This window comes from Electrophorus electricus, chromosome 2, assembly GCF_041902795.1.
Source record: "Electrophorus electricus isolate QZ-2024a chromosome 2, ASM4190279v1, whole genome shotgun sequence".
Classification (NCBI taxonomy): domain Eukaryota; kingdom Metazoa; phylum Chordata; class Actinopteri; order Gymnotiformes; family Gymnotidae; genus Electrophorus; species Electrophorus electricus.
The window spans coordinates 42,035,664-42,054,301 of record NC_137498.1 but is presented as its reverse complement, the minus strand read 5'-3'; the positions used below and the strand labels follow the sequence as shown (position 1 = coordinate 42,054,301).

The following is an 18,638-nucleotide window of genomic DNA, read 5'->3' as shown; positions in this document are numbered from 1 at the left end:
GAAAATTATACTTTTAAGATTCTCATCTTAAGCATATTGTACCTCTACAGAGGTTCAAGTCAGTATATCGCTGATACTGAAGGAACATGTAAAGAAATACATGGCTTATAACATTAACAGCCTTTTGGATGTTTTTTACCATATGCAATTACGAAACCTTATCCATACTTAATTAAAACAGGACTATAAAGTTTCTGTTTGAATATACTGAATAATTGTAGTGCACTAGTCTATGGTTTAGTTTTTCGTGTTAAACAGAGGGTGGTGAAGCATACACAGATGAAATTGGACAAACGAACGCAAAATCCGACGCATGTGCTTTTATTGCGTTTGCATTTGTTGGGACAGGCGCGCTTGGCACCTAAGCGACGATGAGTGAACTGTGCCCTCCGTGCGCGTTTCTCCTCCACCAATCAGTGACGTCGAAGCAGCGGCGTTCATTTACTGACGTGGGAATAATTTCCGACCTACATCTTTTCCCCGAACGCGGGGTATAGTATGTACGATTCAATTGCTCATCTCTGAACTCTTGCATGCAACCTGATTGCCTCTATTGACGGTATAAAAGGGAAGCACTCTTGGAGTTAGAGGTGAACCCTGTCTACGATTAGAAAGAGTGAGTAACGTCGCCATTTCTATGACACTGTCTCCTACTGTGCAACGTGAGTAGAACAGAATTTGTTTTAAATTACATGCATATCATCGTATATTTAAAAAAATCATACAATAACTAATGTGCAAAAAAGGACGTCCTGAGCACGACCATATTATAGCGACCTCGTATACGTTTATCACACAGTGGAGTTGAAACAAAACCACACAGCAGTTTGCTACAGTGAATAAGTCCTGAACACGCAGCCTACATATGCCTCGCGCTTTCGTGATAATGAGTCGCTTTTTGATCGGTAGAGCGTGTGTGCTGCTTTTCAAGTCTGATCGGTTTATCTGAAAACAACTGGCGCAATATTTCAGACTATATGTTGCAGGCTCAGTACAATAAAAGCCGCGTCCAGTTTTTCTTTTGCTCGATGTGGCACTTACGACTCACTGGGCAGTAATAAAATAAATTGGGTCGATTGTGTTTTAAGTCAAGATTGCAGGTGGCTGTAAGTAACGCACAGAGGCTACACAGGCGTATCGAGCTCTTTTGCTGCAGCGCTGTATCGGCCAGTAACCACGATCGATCGGTTTCGGCTATTCAGTATGAATTAGAAATCAGGTTTAAAAGTATTGTTTGACTGGTTTGACGCTTTTTTCACAAGTGAAAACTATTTAATGTAACCTTTCATATTTATGCATAACGGTTATGGAGGGGCACAACCAAATTAATTAGTTGCGATTTTGTCAATACTTGTTATAAAAGGCACCACAAAGTTGTATTACTATGATAACTTATTTGGACAATGTTCAGTGTACCATAGTAAATCCACATAACATGATAGTATAGACCAGTAATTGTTAGAGATGACATCTATGACATTTAACCGTGGCTTGCCAGATAAAATTGAGACTACCATTTATCTTTCATAATTTTAACATTCTTTATTCTGTTCGTTGTCACTCAGTATGTCTAGCTTTGTATGTAATTATCACAGTAAAAGCTGTATGGTTACAGTTTATACATCTGAACTGGTGGGTAGCAAGTATGTTGATCTGGAGCTAATGAGTGGCTGGTTTTGATTACCACCTTCTCATTTCCTGAGTTGTGCTCTTTCCGCATTTACTACCTTGGCATCTTTCAATGAGCTCTGTGGGTTTAGAAGGGTCTGGTTAAACAGGCCTATTGAAACCAGACAACTAGGTATCTGGGTCAACCTGAAGGTCCCAGCATAGTAACCTAGTATAATTCATGTGAAAATGGGCCATCAAGAGTGAGTGAAATGTACTGAAGTATAATGCAGTTATTCTTAAACAAAAAATCACATCTTATGTCTTACTTGGCTTGCAGAAAATAGCCTTGGTTAAGACATATTTTGAGATGATGAGGTTTTTTGTATTAAAAAAAAAAGTGGAGTGAATGTTAACTCATGGCAGCCAAAACAGCTGAACATACATTCCCACAACACACAGTACAAAATAACTTCTCAGTCTGTCCTCATAGAAAATGAAACTATCAACATGGAGAAAAATATGTTTGTAAAGAAGCCTTCCCACTGCATTGGCCACATACTTCACTACAAGTTCAGTCTGAGTGGAATTTTCCAGATCCTGTGGGAGTAAGCCTGCATCCCTCTCTCCCATGTTGCTGGCTGGCACATCGGTTTTTGGTAAAGCTCCATAATGGTGCGTAACACTGAGCACACTGAAGCAGCTGCTTTTATAATTGTAATGCAAATATTATTGCAACACTGCCAAAAGCATCCAACCGTATCACACATAAATCACAGTGTCAAGGTCAGAACAGTTGAAGCATGTGTGTTCTCCGTGATATAGCAGCTTTTCAATTTGGGAACGTTTTCCAATTTGATTAGATTAGTTTTGATTATATTTATTACCCAGAGAATTGATAATAGAATATAATTGCTTAATTGACTCCAGTTATATTTGTTGATGCATATATACATTTTAGACACATCATCTTTTTTTCTTGTACCCTAATGTATAAATTACAGGTCACTATATCTAAGAGTACTTTCAATTTCAAGCATCTACTCGGATTAAGAATTTTGCTTTGGAGTTCCAGGTCCACTCTCTATCTGAAACTGAATGTCATTCTGTGGTAGGAAACTGCATTATCATGTCTCTCTAATTATTCACCTTATTATGAGAAAATGACTGACCTATATTCAAAGCATACTTTATCCAAAAAAATAGAATATAAAATATAGCCAGCTCTACTTCTCTGGTGTCAAATATCCAGGTAATACTACTGCCTGGAGAACTGAGGCTTGCCTCAGACAGACACTTTTTCCACAGCAGACTGCAATGGTAATCAGTTCAAATCTCAAGGAGAACATTTTCACTGTCAGCAACATGCATTCATCTCTCACTCACTCACTCTCTCTTACTTTCTCTCTCTCTCTGAGTAGACTTTTGTTGTTGATGTTGTTGATGATGAGAACGATAATTAAGTCAGAAAAAGTACATGATGTTCCCTGCCACCTCCAGTTTTGGTTCCTGCAAAAATATGTAAAATAAATGCCATGCCACTGTAACCACAAAGTGATTTTATATACATATATATATATATAATGTGTGTGTGTATATATATATATATGTATATGTGTGTGTATATATATATATATATATATATATATGTATGTATGTATGTGTGTGTGTGTGTACATCTGGGTGAACCAAAGTTCTTTTTCTAGTAGCATGTATCCTTTTAGGCCAGTGAGTGCTTTAGGGCATGGGGGACCTCTGCAGTGGGAGAGGTCATTAATATATGGATTAGCCATGTGACATTAACATATGGAGTTGCATGGGCATACAAGAAACAGAGGACTGGGCATTGGTCCCATTGTTTGGGTTTTCTGAGGGTGTTTGATGATGTGTTTGTGTGTGTGTAAGTGAAGATATGGGCAAAGGAACAAGGACACTGCTTTCAGAATGGTTTCAAATGCTTTTTTCACCGTGTTTACCACATTTCAGTTACCATGCACCATAATCAATTCCAGCACATTCTACCTTTGTTGGGTGTGTCGCTGATGCATAAAGAACATAACTGTGATGTCAACCTCCTCCTCCCATCTTCACTCTTTTCTAAAAATTAAAATGCTGGAACACTATTCCAGCTCTCTTATTGACTAATGAATCTTGACTAGTGAATCTTAGCTCTTTAAACCTTCAGTTCAATCAACAATCAAATGCTAGAATACTAACATATAATGGGTAATCTGCAAATGTCCCATCTGTCCTGAGGTTCTCCATCTTCACATCCCAATATATCTAAATACGTAAATAAACCGAATGAGGCGGAGGAGGCAATGTTACAAAGGCATAAAAAGACAGACTTAATTAGATGTAATGTTAGGTTCAGGTGAAAGTCTGGACGTACAAATAACACCAAGATTTCTAACAACCTGAACTGGCCTGACTGATACACCGTTGATGTCAGTGGAGATACTGGATGAAGGACCTACTAGCAATACATTTATTTTGTCAGTGATTAATTTAGGAAAGTTTATATCCATCCAGAGCTTCAAACTGGAAATGCATACTGTCAACTTCTGCATGAGTGAAATAATGGGACACTTATAGTGGGTAATGTTATCAACACATTGGCTGTTAGCATTAAATTGGTTTGTCACTGGAACCTACAAGTCCTTAACATCATGCGATGAAGATGGGGTGCAGAGCAGGATGCAATTTAAAAGGAGGAAAACCAAAACAACCATTAAACTAACAGAGAAAAACTGCAGCCAAACCAGAATGTATCTACCCACAATGTACCATTACCTACACAAACACGAGAACAAAGCAATTAAATGCAGTGGTTTAAATATACCTTCCATTTTCTCTGCCGGTCAATTGATGGAACAATGACACACAAGTGCATTCGATAAAGGGAGATGATTAAGCAAGAGAAAAGTGCAGAAACAAACAGCAGAACAAAACTACTTAGCAATTGTTGTCTAGGAAACCAAATGAAAACAAAAATACATAGACATAATGTGATACGGGGAGGGGGAAGGAGCATGGGAATCCATGACACTTAATTGATGTTGCAAAGGTGTTCAACAAAACAGTCAACAAGCCTTCTCTTGTTTGCTATTATGTAAAGCTGATTTCACCTCTTGCAAGAGATATAAGAGATGATTCCTATAGTGATAACAATTGGCCCCTTCATTCCAGTTGTTTTAGTGGCTGTGATAATAAATCTACATGTGGTTTCTCCATCATCCTGGAGGATTTTGAAGTGTTTCAATAAAATATTAGCCACTGTTTTATTTGTATAGGTGCGTATAAAAGGAATTCTTGTAGTCATAACAGTAAATTGTTTATAGGTCAGTGCATCTATTCTCTGAACAGGTAAAACACAAGAAAAGGTATCATCTACAACTTCTTCAGGAAAATCCAGAGTTATGGAAATATTCACACATTTCAATATTTTTTTGGAGGAGGTCTTCATTCTCACTGGAAAGGTGCTTAAGCCATAATAGCTGTGAGTAAGGAATGGAGTTTTTGCATGCTTTAAAATGTAAAGAGTTGTACTATCTGTTGATTTATAATCAGTCGTGATATTTAAGCCAGAATTTTCTGAAATTAAATGTTCAAAAATGAGAGTGAAGTTCCCAAGGTTTGCTTGCACAGCTGATAAAGGTCCTTGTGTACTTCACTGCAATTTTAAGCATTCTACATTTTTTTTTACTACTGTACACTACACACACAGAACATGGAAACCCACAGAGATAGAGACTTGAACACAAGACCCTAATGCTGAGGCACACATGCTATCCACAGAGCCTCCCCTGCCATGCTGCACCCTATTTAAAGTCCTACACACATGTACAATAGTTGTGACAATGAAGTAGACTTTGACTTTGACTATGACTAGATTATAATAAAGGCAGAATAAACATGTACTGTATACAATATTAACTTAAAAAGACGAATACAGTAATATCACCAAAACAGAACAAACCACATAATGAACAGTAAAATGGGTTGTGCAGATGTATGAGACAGATGAGTCTAGTGGGTAGAGTTACTGTGTGGTTGAAAAAGGTGGAATGAGGTAAGAGTGTTATCCTTGCACACTCAGTGACAAAACTGAAACGAGGGGGCGGTCTAGAGCTTAGTGGAACATTGGTGAAATATGAGGAGAGTGAAGAGAGGAGCCTCTTCTGTAAGATGTAGGTGCACCACTGCCCTCATTGCTCTCAGGTGGTCTCAGTTTGTTTATAGGAATCAGAAGAAAGACAAAACTGCAGAACAAAAAAAGACATTTCAGAATGGTGTTACAAAGGTAGAATGAGCACTTTATTGTACTGAAGGTCTGATGTGTGTCTATGGTGCAGTCTTGGAGGCATTGTTTGATGGAGCAGTGTATGGTGATTTCTCTCTTGCAACAATCCTACTAAACATGGTAATTAAGAGAAACTCAAACTGCTGGTCTGTGGCCTGTATTGCCGTTGGTGTGCTGTCCGTGGTGCTGAACTGCTTTGGGTGCAACGTGCTGCTGTCCCTGGTACTGGACCCTCATGACTATAGAGAATCCAGAACCTTTATGTTTTTCTCCATTCATAAGATGCCTCACTGTACATCACTGTATCATTTCTTTAATGATATTTTTAATATGTAGTTTAGTACTGACCTACAGTGGTTCTTGTTCCATTTGTAATTCTCTATTCTAGCTGCGGTCTAGTGATGGAGTCTCTCCTGAGGGGAGAGCTCAGTTTCAGGGGAGCAAGGGAGGTACTGAGAGAAGATGGGTGTGGACTGGGATGGCCGACCTCCCCTTTGCCTGTCGACATTTCTCCAGCTTCCCAGTTTGCCCTGACCGCTGCTTACCATGACATCAAACAAAGGCTTGCCGGTCTGGAGCGGGAGAACAGCAGCATTAAAAAGAAGCTAAAGAACTATGAGATAACAGTAAGATAACTTTTTTTCATTTCATTGTAGTGCTGTAGTGCCAGATTAACTGTAAAGCAGTGGATCAAGTGTAGCTTAGCTCTGAGAAAGCAACACTGTTGAATGCACAGAGGCTGGGAGTGAGAACTATTTAGAATTGAATCTTTATTGCCATTATACTCAGGTACAATGAAATTTCATATGGCGTCTATTCTTTAGAGGTCACAAGGCAGTGCAAAGAAGGTTGTACAATTCAGTCTAATATATAATTTAAATATTTCAGGTGTTGAGTGTTATAAAGTTCAACAAATATTAATAAATAGGTAAATGCTGTATTTTTGAATGTTACCTTTAGCAAGTCTCTGAAGATGAAGTGGATATGTACATACATACATGCATAGTTGCATAGAAGATGAAGTGGATATGTACATACATACATGCAACTATGTCATAGTTCTCTGTGTGTGTGTGCGTGTGTGCACGCGCATGTGTGTGTACGTGTGTGTGCGCACGGATGTGTGTGTGTCTTTTTTGGAGGAACACCACCTTGTTGTGAAAAAAGACCTCAAGATGCCGTATGGAGTTCAGCTCCTGGTAGGGTCACCCTTGGTGTTGAGGTTGAGGGGGAAGACAAAATATAACTCAAGAAAGACGTCAACAGTGGAGCAGGCAGATGATTGTGTCCAGCAAACAGGTGGATTACTACAATGGCTATGATGGTGGAGGAAGGCTGAAGCAAGGGAGGATCTCCAACTGTCATAGAGTCCATACGGTAGTCCATGCTATTGATTGCAGTTCCATCTCTGCAAGTACCATGTGGTGGCTCTCTGTGCACAAGTCTCCTCACATTAAAAGAAGTTACCCACAGGCATCAACCTGTAGGAGATAACCCACACTGCACACTTCAAGTCCTGTGGCAGTCAGCATATGCTGACAGCACAGGGTTGAGAAGTCTGGAAGCTCATAGTTACAGTGAGTTAGGTTTTGAGTTGCTAGACTCTTGGATTTAGGCCAAGAATTTTTCAGCACCTTCACCCATTGACTGAGCAGCCCATTTCAGCCCTTTTCTGCCTAACGAAACTTCCAAGCTGGATTACTGCATGCAGTCCCTCATGTGATCAGAAATACAAAAATATTCATTTTGGAGGCTGGAATGTGACTCCTGGGAACAGCTAGAGCGATTAATAGCCTTTGTAGCACAGGAGCTATGGAGATTTACATCAACATTGCAGCCCTATTTGAAAACATGCTAGCAGAAGAAAGACAACCGAGGGAGGAAAAGAGAGTAATACACCTTCTTACAAAAAGGAAAACCTACTAGTGAACCCAGGATACATGGTGGTGACTTCACCACCAGAAACAACTTGGTCAGTCATCTTACTGAACTGCCCAAGGGCATCAGCAAATTCCTAATGCCTAAAATCATTCTAGGGGACTTCAGTTGGTTGGGGTTATAGAATGTGGAGTGGAAAGAGAGGGTAGGAAACATTAAAGGGTATTTTCCTCCTGACCAAGTGTGCAGAACACACTACAGGGGAACCTCATTCCTGTCCACAACAAGGAAAACTATTGCCTGCATTCTGCTCAAGACTCCCCCCACTATCTGAAGAAGTCCTCCCAATATCCCATTGCAGTTTCTCTCCTGCTTGTGAAATTATCGTCATTATATTCAGAGCCAGAAAATTATAGAAAAAAATGCAAAAAAAAAGGAACAAAACAACCACTATACATGGCCTTCATTGACCTTACTAAAGCATCTGACTCCATGAACCATCAGGCCTGCTGGACAGTCCTGTTAGTGTTGCTGTCTAGAGAAATACATTAGGATTCTGAGACTCCTTCACAATGACATGTCAGCAGCAGTCCCCTGTAATGGCAGTGAGACTGAACCTTTCAAGGTAAAAACATGATTTAAAAAAGGATGCATCTTGCCCCAACTCTGTTTGCAGTTTTCAGCTATCCATCTGCTTTCAGCTTTTAGTTTTCAGCTACCCAGCTATCCACCATGGAGCTACAATATGCAGATGATAACAGTATGATCCGTCTACACAGAAAAATATCCTCTGTGCATACCTGTTGCTTTTCACAGGGTGTAAACAGTCGTTGGTTTGGCCACAAACGTAAAGAAGACCTAAAAATATATTCCATCAGCCCCCATTGGACTCCTCTGCACCCCTGCAGACAATAACAATTGATGGTGCAAGCCCTGAAGATATAGGCCAGTTCCCCTTTCTTGAAAGTCATCTCCTCAAAGGCAGACAGCAACAATAAGGCCTCTGCAAGGTGGAGAGTGAGGTTTTTGTAAAGCTCCATAGAATGGTCTTTGACCAGCTTGAAAGACCAAGGTAGTTGTCTTTCCCACAAGGTACTGATCTTGCCCACACAATTAAAATATGGTGCAGACACCTGGACTAACAGCAGTAGACATATAAGAGTCCCGGAGTCCTGCCACCAGAGGAACCTGCAAAGTGTCTTGAGTATCAGTCAGAGAGAAAAGAACACTAACATCAGTATTCTTGAGGAAGCTGTAGAATTTTGTACTGTCACTTTAAAATTACAGGTGCTGATGTACGACATGCACAGGTGGCAACCTGTGTGGTTGATATAAAGTATGCGATGGTGAATAAAGCAGTTCAGTGTACATGAACTTGTCTGTTTATAAACACTTACTTGGTGTCAGAAGTGTGTGGTAATGGATAAGTGGCTTTGTTGCACTGGCCCCTTAGCTTTTGATGACAACATTGCTGATATCTGGTGGAAATCTGACAAGGAACAAAGAATCTTCTGCAATGCAGGCCTGTCGGGTCAATCAAATAAAGTACGATCAGCCCTGAGGCTACTGAAAAATTCAAATTGTTCAACTCCAAAGATGGGTGAAGGCACAAAGGTCTGAAGATTTTACTAACACAGTTTACTTATGCTTGCCTGCAAAAAAAATGTAATTATAGACAGATATACTTTCAACACTGTTAGTCAAAAGCCTGATAAATCAGTGCATGTTTACATCTTGAGAAGTGTGATTTCAACTGACATGACAAATAGATTAGAGGTTACAAGGGATAGAAAGTTCTTTTGTCCCGAAGCATCTACTCTGTGAGAAAAATCTCACACTTTAATTGAGGATTATGCTCCAGGAACAGTGAGAAAAGGATTACAGGAAGCTAAAAAGAGGTGGATATGTGTGTGCTATTCAGAAAACGTACTAAAGCAACCACAATGAACAACAGTCCCTTGAACTCCCTTGAACTCCCCTGAACGTAAATGCTATGCATTCAACTAACAATCTAACAATTGTAATAATTGTAATAATTTTGCTAAATGTTGCAGATCCCTGCCAGCACAGCTAGTACCAAAGCCCCCAGTTAATACAGGAAGAGACAGCCAGGTAGAGTGCAAGAAATATGCAACCACTGATGAAATAAACAGAAGCTGACAAATGAATAAAAGCAATCTAAAAGATTAGACCAAACCCAAGATAAAACAAGGATAAATATCATAGCAATTTTTCAGACGTGGAAAATAAACATCTAAGCACTGAAATCAGTGTGTGCTAGTTAATTTTAGAAATAAATATTAATTAATGGATTATTAATTAGTGGATTAATTATCATATGTAAAATATTTATTTCTGCTTGTTCATTGGCCAGCAATGTTTCATTATGTGTACAACAGCAGGCAGGCCCTAGGACACAGGGCTTTGGAGGTGGGGCTTTAGTAGCAGGGCTTTGGGGGCGGGGCTGGAGTATAGAAGAGGGGGAGGGCCATAGATGTTGTACTGCTTTGAATTTTCAAGCTAATTCCTCAAGCATACTGAATGCAGCTTTAATTTACAATTTAAAAATAGATACATTTTAAAATAGTCAATGGTGAAAAATAACAGCAAATTAAAATGCCATGTCCTGCACATAAAGGTTTGAGATGACATAATTTTTGTTTGTCTTCATTTTTTGTTGCTGCAATTGTTCCTAATTATGTACTGCAATGTGTATACAAGTTTCTAGAAAGGCTCAGACAAATAAAATTTATTGCTATTTATTGCTACTAATGATATGAATATTATTGTTAGAACCAGCAAACAGTTGGTTCTGTTATTATTTCAGGTCACAGTCTGAATAAGTCTAGCTAAATGCAACAAATGGCCTATGGTAGTAATTTGACTGGGCTGTCATTAATATAGTTCAATTAAACATTTGATTTTCATGGATTAACCATATCCTTAAAAAACTACTTTTGAGAAATACTTTTATTCATTTTTGTGCTTTTGTGTGATATGATGGAAGTGGCCAGAGAGGTAGCAATGTGGCATGTTTATGTAGCTTACTCAGCCAGAAGGTTTTTAAATGCAGTCCATATCACAGATTGCAGGATATAGAGGGAATACAGATGGACATTGTCACAAGCTCCAACCTACAGTTATAGGAAGTGGGAACAAAAGGGATGAGAGGCTTTGGTATAAGGAAATGCCTTTTGCATTTTGAAATCTGCATTTTGAAAAAGCTGTCCAGGTGCTTACCATCAGAAGAAGCTTGCAGTGATTATTCCAATGATCTAATAGGTTCATTATGCTTTTAATTAATCTAAAAGCCCACTCATCTACCACTTAACACCACACTCATTGAATGATATACTCACATTGGCAATTTGATACACATCAGGACAGTGATAGAACTTGTTACTAAGAAACCAGAGTACAGACACTCTATTCATTCTTGAAGCAGTTAAATTAAATGTTAGTCAAATATAAGATGTGCATACACAGTTCAGGGTGATGTCCTGTGTTGTATCTATGTCCTACTTTTGAACATCAATGTAACATATATTTTTTTAACCTACCTATCAAGAGAACTCATACAGGCAGGCAGAAGAGGTTTCTGTGAAAACAATATGCAGGCTTTCAGAGAAGATACACAATATGTAATTGAATTAAGATTTTCTAAGACTGATCTAGGCTTATATCCTTTTATGAGCATAAAAGGAAAAGCAGGGTAATGGCATTCCACCCCACTATTGCCCAACACACTGCTATCTTTCGACAATGATGTACTAGAAGAAAAGCTGAACAAACTGAACAGTTGTTTCAGCGGAAACCGAACCCAGAGTCAGTGACTAATGCTGCCTCTCACCACAGCTGAGCTTTATCTTCTGTGTTTTCTGTAAGTACTGGCATGAATTCCCCAGTGTACTGTGAGTTCTGTGATAACATCTTCATAATGCTGACAGTGAAACCCAAAGTCCAGTATTGGGGAACATGGAGAAGGAGCAAAGTTGTGGCTAAAAGAACCTGGATGACCAAAAATAGACCCAAAACAACACCCTCTGAAAGGAATAGGGCCTACACAAATCGATAGAACACTTGGTGTTTAAAGGCATTGCTGAGAGGGAGTTCGATCATTGTACTGAAGTTGATGTGTTTCCTGTAGTATGAATAGACTGCAGGAGTCATGTTCAGTCTGGTTTTCAGTGTCTGGGTGTGTTGTTTGCAGTTCCCCATGATCAGTGTGTTTGAGGAAGAGAGGAGCATGTGCCGAACATGTGACCCCACAGAGGCCACGCTGATGCATGTGGAAGATAGCCTGAACCTTCAGCAGAGGATCAGCAACCTTACCCAAGAGGTAAGACAGAATGTGTTTGAATGTGTCTGTGTGTGCACACATTTGTATATATGTGTGTCTTTGGGTGTCTGTGTATCTGTGAGGGTGCATGCATGTGTGTGTAGTAAATATAATTGCACAATAACTAAATTGGATCTTGTTGTGGCCTTTGCCTGAGCTTCTCTTCCCAGCTGCTCAGACAGACTGTCCTAAGCTCTGAAATGTAAAAGTCTCAGATCATCTCCCGCAGCTTCAGAAAAGTAAAGCTCAGAAGGAGCACCTGGAGGAGGTGATTAAGGCCTACGAGAATATCCATCTGGAGAAGACCAGCGTGCAGAAGGACCTGGACAACATGGTGGGTAGCTATGCTGGTCCAGTTCAGGCCATACAGTGAGCTTAGGATGTCCTTCTTCTCTCACTTAGCGTTGTGTGTTACTGCTGTTTGTTTACTGTAACTACTGGTTATTTTTACCTCAAGATTAGCAGAAGAGACTTTTTGTTATACTAAGCATATGTGCATTGGAAATAAAAACCCAAATTGAATAGAACTGAATACCCTGGGACTCCCTCTGGACCAGGCTTTAAGGACTTGCTGTTCTTTTATTTTAGATTCCTTTGGGTGAGTGTAATAAAAGCATACGAGCACTCAGGCAAAATTCAAACATTTGCTGTACATTTAACAGTATAATTGAACTTATGTCAAATATGGGGGTTAGCCCTTGGATACTGCTGTCTGCTTGTTCTTGCTCTGTTGTTAGTTAGCACTAATGGCAGTACTGCCAGCTTTGGTTTAGGTTTTTAGTAAGCTGGGGTTCCCTATCCAAGTCCTGCAGGTTCATTTAGTTTTGCTGCCCTGACACACCTGATTCAGCTAGACAAGGGCTTGATAATCAGCCGTTGAACCGTATCAAGTGTCTAAGATTAGAAGGCATGTTCTGTAGAGCATGGTTTGTCCTTGGACTGAGCGGCATTGCTTGGGTGTGTGTGTGTGTGTGTGTGTGTGTGTGTGTGTGTGTGAATGAGATCAGGCAACCCTGGCAGAACAGCACCTGAAGCGGATCAGGGGTCTGGAGACAGCTCTCAGGCAGAGAGATCTCCTGCTGCAGAGGAGGTGCTCCAGGCTGGGTAGCGCAAGGGAGTCGTCTTACTCTCGGAGCAGAGAAGCCTACTGCCTGCATCTCCATAACAGCCTGGATGTGCCCTGTGGTAAGACTCACAGTTAAGACATCAAAAACATATGTAGGGAAAAAGACCCCTTCTCTCTCTCTCTCTCTCTCTCTCTCTTTCTCCCTCTCTCTTTCTCTTCCTTTGTCATATACATACAGACACACACCGTACTGGGTCAAACCAACAAAGACAAAGTGACACAACAGGAAGAAAATATTAGAACAATTTTACCACTAGTACAAATGTCCTGATACACAATTTTTATTTCCATGTAAAATGTGCAAATCTGTCATGGGCGTTACTTCCCCCTGTGCTTTAATTTTGTGACAGATTGTCCTGGTCCAACCCTGCACAGTTCGCGTAGTTTGGACACCCTCACTGACCTAAGGGTACTACGCCTGGAGGCTGAGCTTGAAGGTGCACGGCACGAGGCTCAGGGAGCGTTTCAGCGAGAGGAGGAGCTTAAGTCAGAGCTCCAGCGACTGCAGGAAGAGGTCCAACATTTACAGGACCAGCAAAGACAGGTGCACATAGCGTACATATGCCTTTATGAATCCAGACATTGCTGTAATACTGTACAAATGCACTGGAGTGTAGAGGTTTTTCGCTCCAGCTCACCATTTTTGTTCTTATTGGCATTTAAACACACCTGCTCCAAGTGATCAGTGGCTGTAGTATCCTGAATAACTTTGGTGGGATAGAAAAAATGTAGACTGCATAGAGATTCTGAAGAACTGGACTGGAAACCTCTGCTACAATAAATGCTGCTACCATCTGCTTTGCTGCAGGAGTTGGATGCCCCATGTGAACACTGCAGTGTGGAGTGGATCAAGAAAGCAGGAGATGAACAGTGAGTGACATCTCCAGGCTGATGGGCCTCAGTTCAGAGCCTCTCAGTCCAGTCCAGTGAATTAACCAGTAATTGCCTTTTTGTTCCAGTTCCCAGCAAACCTGACCTCAGCATTCAACATCTGTAGATTGCTGTAGAATTACCTCATGTGTTTGGAGCTGAAGACAAACAAAAATATTTGTCTTGCTGAGCCTCCCTAAGGAGTCACTGCTCCAGTTTGTTTGGATTATAATTTATTTACCTAAATCAAAATGGGAACAAAAATAATGTGTCAACATCTTAAACTTGTAAGAGATCACAGAGCAACCCCAAAATGTGCGGTGTGTAACTACAGTTAAAGTGAAGGCACGTGGTATTGTGTAGTGCATGGAAGTCAACACCTGGAAATCACAAGCCAGAGAATGTAACTGGTCACAGTGTCTCTTAACAGTGCTAGTCGTAATGATGCTACTCATAGCAATGTCATCCTGTGTGCAAAAACACCATTTGTCTCATAAACTGAACATTAACAAAGGCAATCAAGCCTCATGGACAGCCTGGGCGTTGAACAAATATTTCACACTTTAAGTAGCCATTAAGTGATGGTTAAATCTATGTCACAAGCAGCTTTCAAACTTAAAAATGCCATAAATTATTTTGTAGTATGATTCATTAATGTTACAGTTGTGTGTGGATACAAAGTTTGTCTTCAAACGGCAAAAAAAACTATGAGATACATTCTTCATATTGATGTGGATACTCGCATGTCCTGTGTTTGTGTTCTGCAGAGTAAATCTTGCCCTGGCCTACACAGAGCTCACTGAGGAGCTAAGACGCATTTGCATCTTAACCGCTGAGCAGAGCGAGATTCTCAGACAGGCACGAAATCCTCCAGAACAGAAAAGCCCTGGTAAATGCCTTTAGCTGCATAAATCCCATGAGCAAAACAGCAGACAGCACACACATGCTGATTGTGATTTAGTAAAGAATTTGCTAATTGTTTACCAGGCCCAAAAGGAGCAAGATTGTTTGCAATATCATGAGCAAACAGTTCTTGCTAAGAACATAGAAGGGAGACAGTAGTTCCTATGAATATGAAGCAGTCCAGTCAACATTGAACCTGCACCACGTCATAAGTAGCTAATTTTCTTTAGTAAAATACATCACAATAATTTTTATATAACACTTATATAAATAAGTTTTATATATGTATAATTTACCAGTGAATTAAACTTTGCAAAAACTTTTTTTCTCCCTTGCAATGCTTTGCGAAGTCTCAATAGAAGCTGTTTTCGGTGTGTTTCTTCTACAGTGCTGAGGCGTTCCCCAGCCCCCCATCACAGCTCAGTTGCTTCCCCCCTCCCCTTAACCACCCTCTCTCCTCTCACTCCCTCTATCTCTCACTCCGCTTGCCCCTCTGTGCACCACCTACGGGCCAATTTCCAAGGCCGCCGTAGCTACTCTGAGATGGCCAGCTCCTCCGCCCACCAGGGCTCTGCTCAGATCATCTGCAATCCGGTGTCCACACTCCCAAAACCTCGCCCAGGAGGTAATGGCTATCTGGGGCAGCAGGAGCAGTCTCAGGCGTCATCAGTAGGGACCCGCCCAGCCTCCGCTCATGGGCGGAGCCTGAGCAGAGGGGACATGACCAGCAGCCCGCGGCTGGAACTGGGCTTTCCTTTGCCAGGTGTGCAGCTCCTGTGCAGCTATGACGAGCTCCCTGCCCCTGCCCCACTAGTCACACCTCCTCAGTCTTCAGAAGATGAAGAAGAGGAGTGGCCTTGTCCAAGCCCCACCCACAGTCCACCCAGGACTCTAGGAGTGATGCCTCCACACCCGCCTTTCCCTGCCCCAGACGGGCCCTGCACTCTGACCTGCCCACTGCTGGGATACCTGAGCACTGAGCATGCACGGTCCTGGCCATCAATCAAAGTAAGTGATTATGCTATGTTAATTTGCTGGCAAAGCCAAAAGCTAATAGCTTTTTCCTGTGTTTGGATTTTTTTTTAATGATTTATCTGAATATAGCAGGATAGTGCAATAGTTATTTTAATTTGTTGATTAGTTCATGCCTGGTATTTTTATGTAGGTATGCAGTATGACTATTCTTCTACTTCTTCGTCTTCTTCTTTCAGCTCTGGATGGAGTCAGAGGAGAATGACTCACGAAACTGCCCACTCTGTCAGCTGACATTCCCTACCGGTTACCCTGATGACGCTCTGATCAAACACATTGACACTCATCTGGAAAACAGCAAAATCTGATAGACCAGCTTGGCCAAGCCTTTGCTGATCTTGTTGGATTTATTTACTACATAATAAATTTGCTCTCCTTGGAGACATTCATTCATAAATTGGTCCAAATTATCAGAACTGCCCACAATGTGTTCAGGTAATACTGTAAGCAAATCCCTCAATCTACATATCGCACACACACAAAGCAGCTTGTAATGACTGTTTAGAGGTTGTAGATCTAAACTGTGAAACCCCCCCTCCTAAAACATCACATATGTCAACCCAGTCAATTGTAATGTCTTTAATTAAGTGTTGATACATGGATGTAGCTTTAATCCTTATTTTCTCATCATTCATAATCCTAAAAACATTCTATAACCACAAAATCCTGAAAAATAGGGCATAGAATAGTAAATGTTTTTTGTTTAATAGAACTTTGTGAATAGTGCTGGCAAAAAGGGACTGTTTTCTCCTGTGCTAATAACTGCTCGGTTCCAGCCAGATGTATGTTTGTAAATGTGTTAACATGTCAACTGCCTCTGGAGAGCATGATGTTTTCTTTGAGCATACAAATGTTTAGTTCTTTGCTAGCTCAGCTAGCAAAACCTCATGCCCATTTATATCTTCAGAGTCTTCTTATCCTGTTTGGATTTCTGTAATACTAACTATGATGTGTCCATTAATGTTTGAAGGGCATTTAGATTTTGTGCATGTATAACTTGACTTTATTCTTTTTGTTAATAACTATGGGAGATATTAGCTATTATATGACAGACTGGAAGAAAAGGAAAACCCTTACAGACCTCTACAAACATTTAACATTTGTTTCAGTGAATGAGACATGAAACCTAAAGAAGAGGAATGAAGCCATGGTTTCAGAACTGGAAAGAATTTTCATTCTTTAGAAGAGTCAGTACTGGATGGCCATTTTGAATTTTCTGAGTCAGGTACAAAAGGATTCCTTCAAAATATTCCTTCTGGCGTAATTCCCAATCTCAGACCTGGTAAATTTCACATAATGCTCATTTTTTGTTTTTCATGCTCTGACTTATCAGGTAATGACAAAGACCTTCTTGAGTTGACTCAGGTGTGTTATAGCAGAAAAAAGACAGTAAACAGTGCAGAGTTGCTAGGTGTGGGACTGGCAATGAGAGCCAGTGTCTTTGGGGTTACAGGTATCAGGACCCTCTGCCTTCTGCTGGGATTTGCTTTTAAACCTGACCTAGGCTTTCAGTACACATCAGATCCCAGACCACCACACTGTCACAGTATCTTCACCAGAGCACTCCGCCACCAAATCCTTCTGTCACCTGGTAGCAGATTGGCTGGAGAAAATAAGCATCAAACTGTGTGTCTTTGTTTTCCTTCACAGGTTCCATCTGTCACTTTGTAAGTGTGTATCCTGTGAGCATGCTATGATTAGATGCAGGCTCATTATAATGGAACCAGACAAAACAAACTACCTAACACCAGCTATGTGCTTTAGAGCTGCTGTTGATGGAGATGTTTTTGATCCTGATTGTCCTGATTGGGTTCTACAAGAGCGTGATTGACCTGCGTGCTCCTGAGGTGACGCCGATATGTGCAAGCGTTGGCTAGATGGTTAGTGCCAAACTAAATCGGTGGAGTAAAACCAACACAAAGACTCATAATAGGTGTGTTTATGCTGTATGTTTACACAAGTGTATTCTGAGGTGTGTCAATGTTGAAGTAATAACACATTAATAACAACAGCAAACCATAAACCAGCCTGTGGGAGGTATAATCTCCTATGTGAATAAACACATTTGTACTGTTGAAAGATTAGAAGACTGTAGATTGTGCTACCAACCAAATAGCCATCCAGTATACATTTTCACAAAAAACAAAAAACAAACAAAAAAAAAGTTCACACAGCATTAGTGACATCACTTTGGGCCTTCATTATGCAAAGGCTCCAAGATCTGGGACTTGGTTGTTTAACATAATTACCAAACAGTAGGTATTCAAACAGGAGTTCATTTAAATCTCCAGTATGTCTTGCAGGAAGTATGTGTAAACTAAAAAAAAAAAAGTAATAATACAAAAAAAGGGCTCGTGTTGGGCAACAGGCTGCTGTTTGTCTTTTTCTTTAATGAGTTCAGCAGTTGATTATTTCTGCTGTTGTCTCTGTCAGGAATATGTACTTCTACTGAAAGCAAGTAATAAAACTAGAAAACCAGAATTATTTGCTCCAGAATCATGTAAAATTATTTACTAATAAAACATTCATACCAGTGTTACCTTGACATGTACCACATACATAAACATTGCTGCAGACCA

The 18,638-nt window shown here is 40.4% G+C and overlaps 1 protein-coding gene across 5 annotated transcripts; it reads left to right on the top strand.

Moving 5' to 3' along the window:
- Positions 1 to 449: 449 nt before the first annotated feature.
- Positions 450 to 18,629, top strand: LOC113581129 (TANK-binding kinase 1-binding protein 1-like). 5 transcript variants are annotated; one of them, XR_014119086.1, is made up of 11 exons: positions 450 to 616; positions 6,300 to 6,537; positions 12,000 to 12,128; positions 12,358 to 12,462; positions 13,136 to 13,313; positions 13,605 to 13,798; positions 14,063 to 14,124; positions 14,892 to 15,013; positions 15,416 to 16,035; positions 16,239 to 16,494; positions 17,169 to 18,626. XR_014119086.1 is itself a non-coding variant. In XM_081704446.1 (10 exons), the coding sequence occupies exons 2-10, from the start codon at positions 6,313 to 6,315 to the stop codon at positions 16,365 to 16,367; spliced, it is 1,764 nt and encodes a 587-aa protein (XP_081560572.1). In that variant the 5' UTR covers positions 450 to 662; positions 6,300 to 6,312; the 3' UTR covers positions 16,368 to 18,629. The 5 variants fall into 5 exon arrangements, 3 of the variants coding, with proteins under 3 accessions (XP_081560572.1, XP_026871866.2, XP_081560576.1); XR_014119087.1 differs by having other exon boundaries at positions 16,239 to 17,284; positions 17,710 to 18,626; XM_081704446.1 differs by having other exon boundaries at positions 450 to 662; positions 16,239 to 18,629.
- Positions 18,630 to 18,638: the final 9 nt, after the last annotated feature.

Coding starts and splice junctions, on each gene's coding strand:
- LOC113581129 (XM_081704446.1), top strand. CDS start 6,313: ATGGAGTCTCTCCTGAGGGGAGAGCTCAGTTTCAGGGGAGCAAGGGAG. Junction 12,129..12,357: donor TCAGCAACCTTACCCAAGAG/GTAAGACAGAAT, acceptor CATCTCCCGCAG/CTTCAGAAAAGTAAAGCTCA. Junction 12,463..13,135: donor AGAAGGACCTGGACAACATG/GTGGGTAGCTAT, acceptor GAATGAGATCAG/GCAACCCTGGCAGAACAGCA.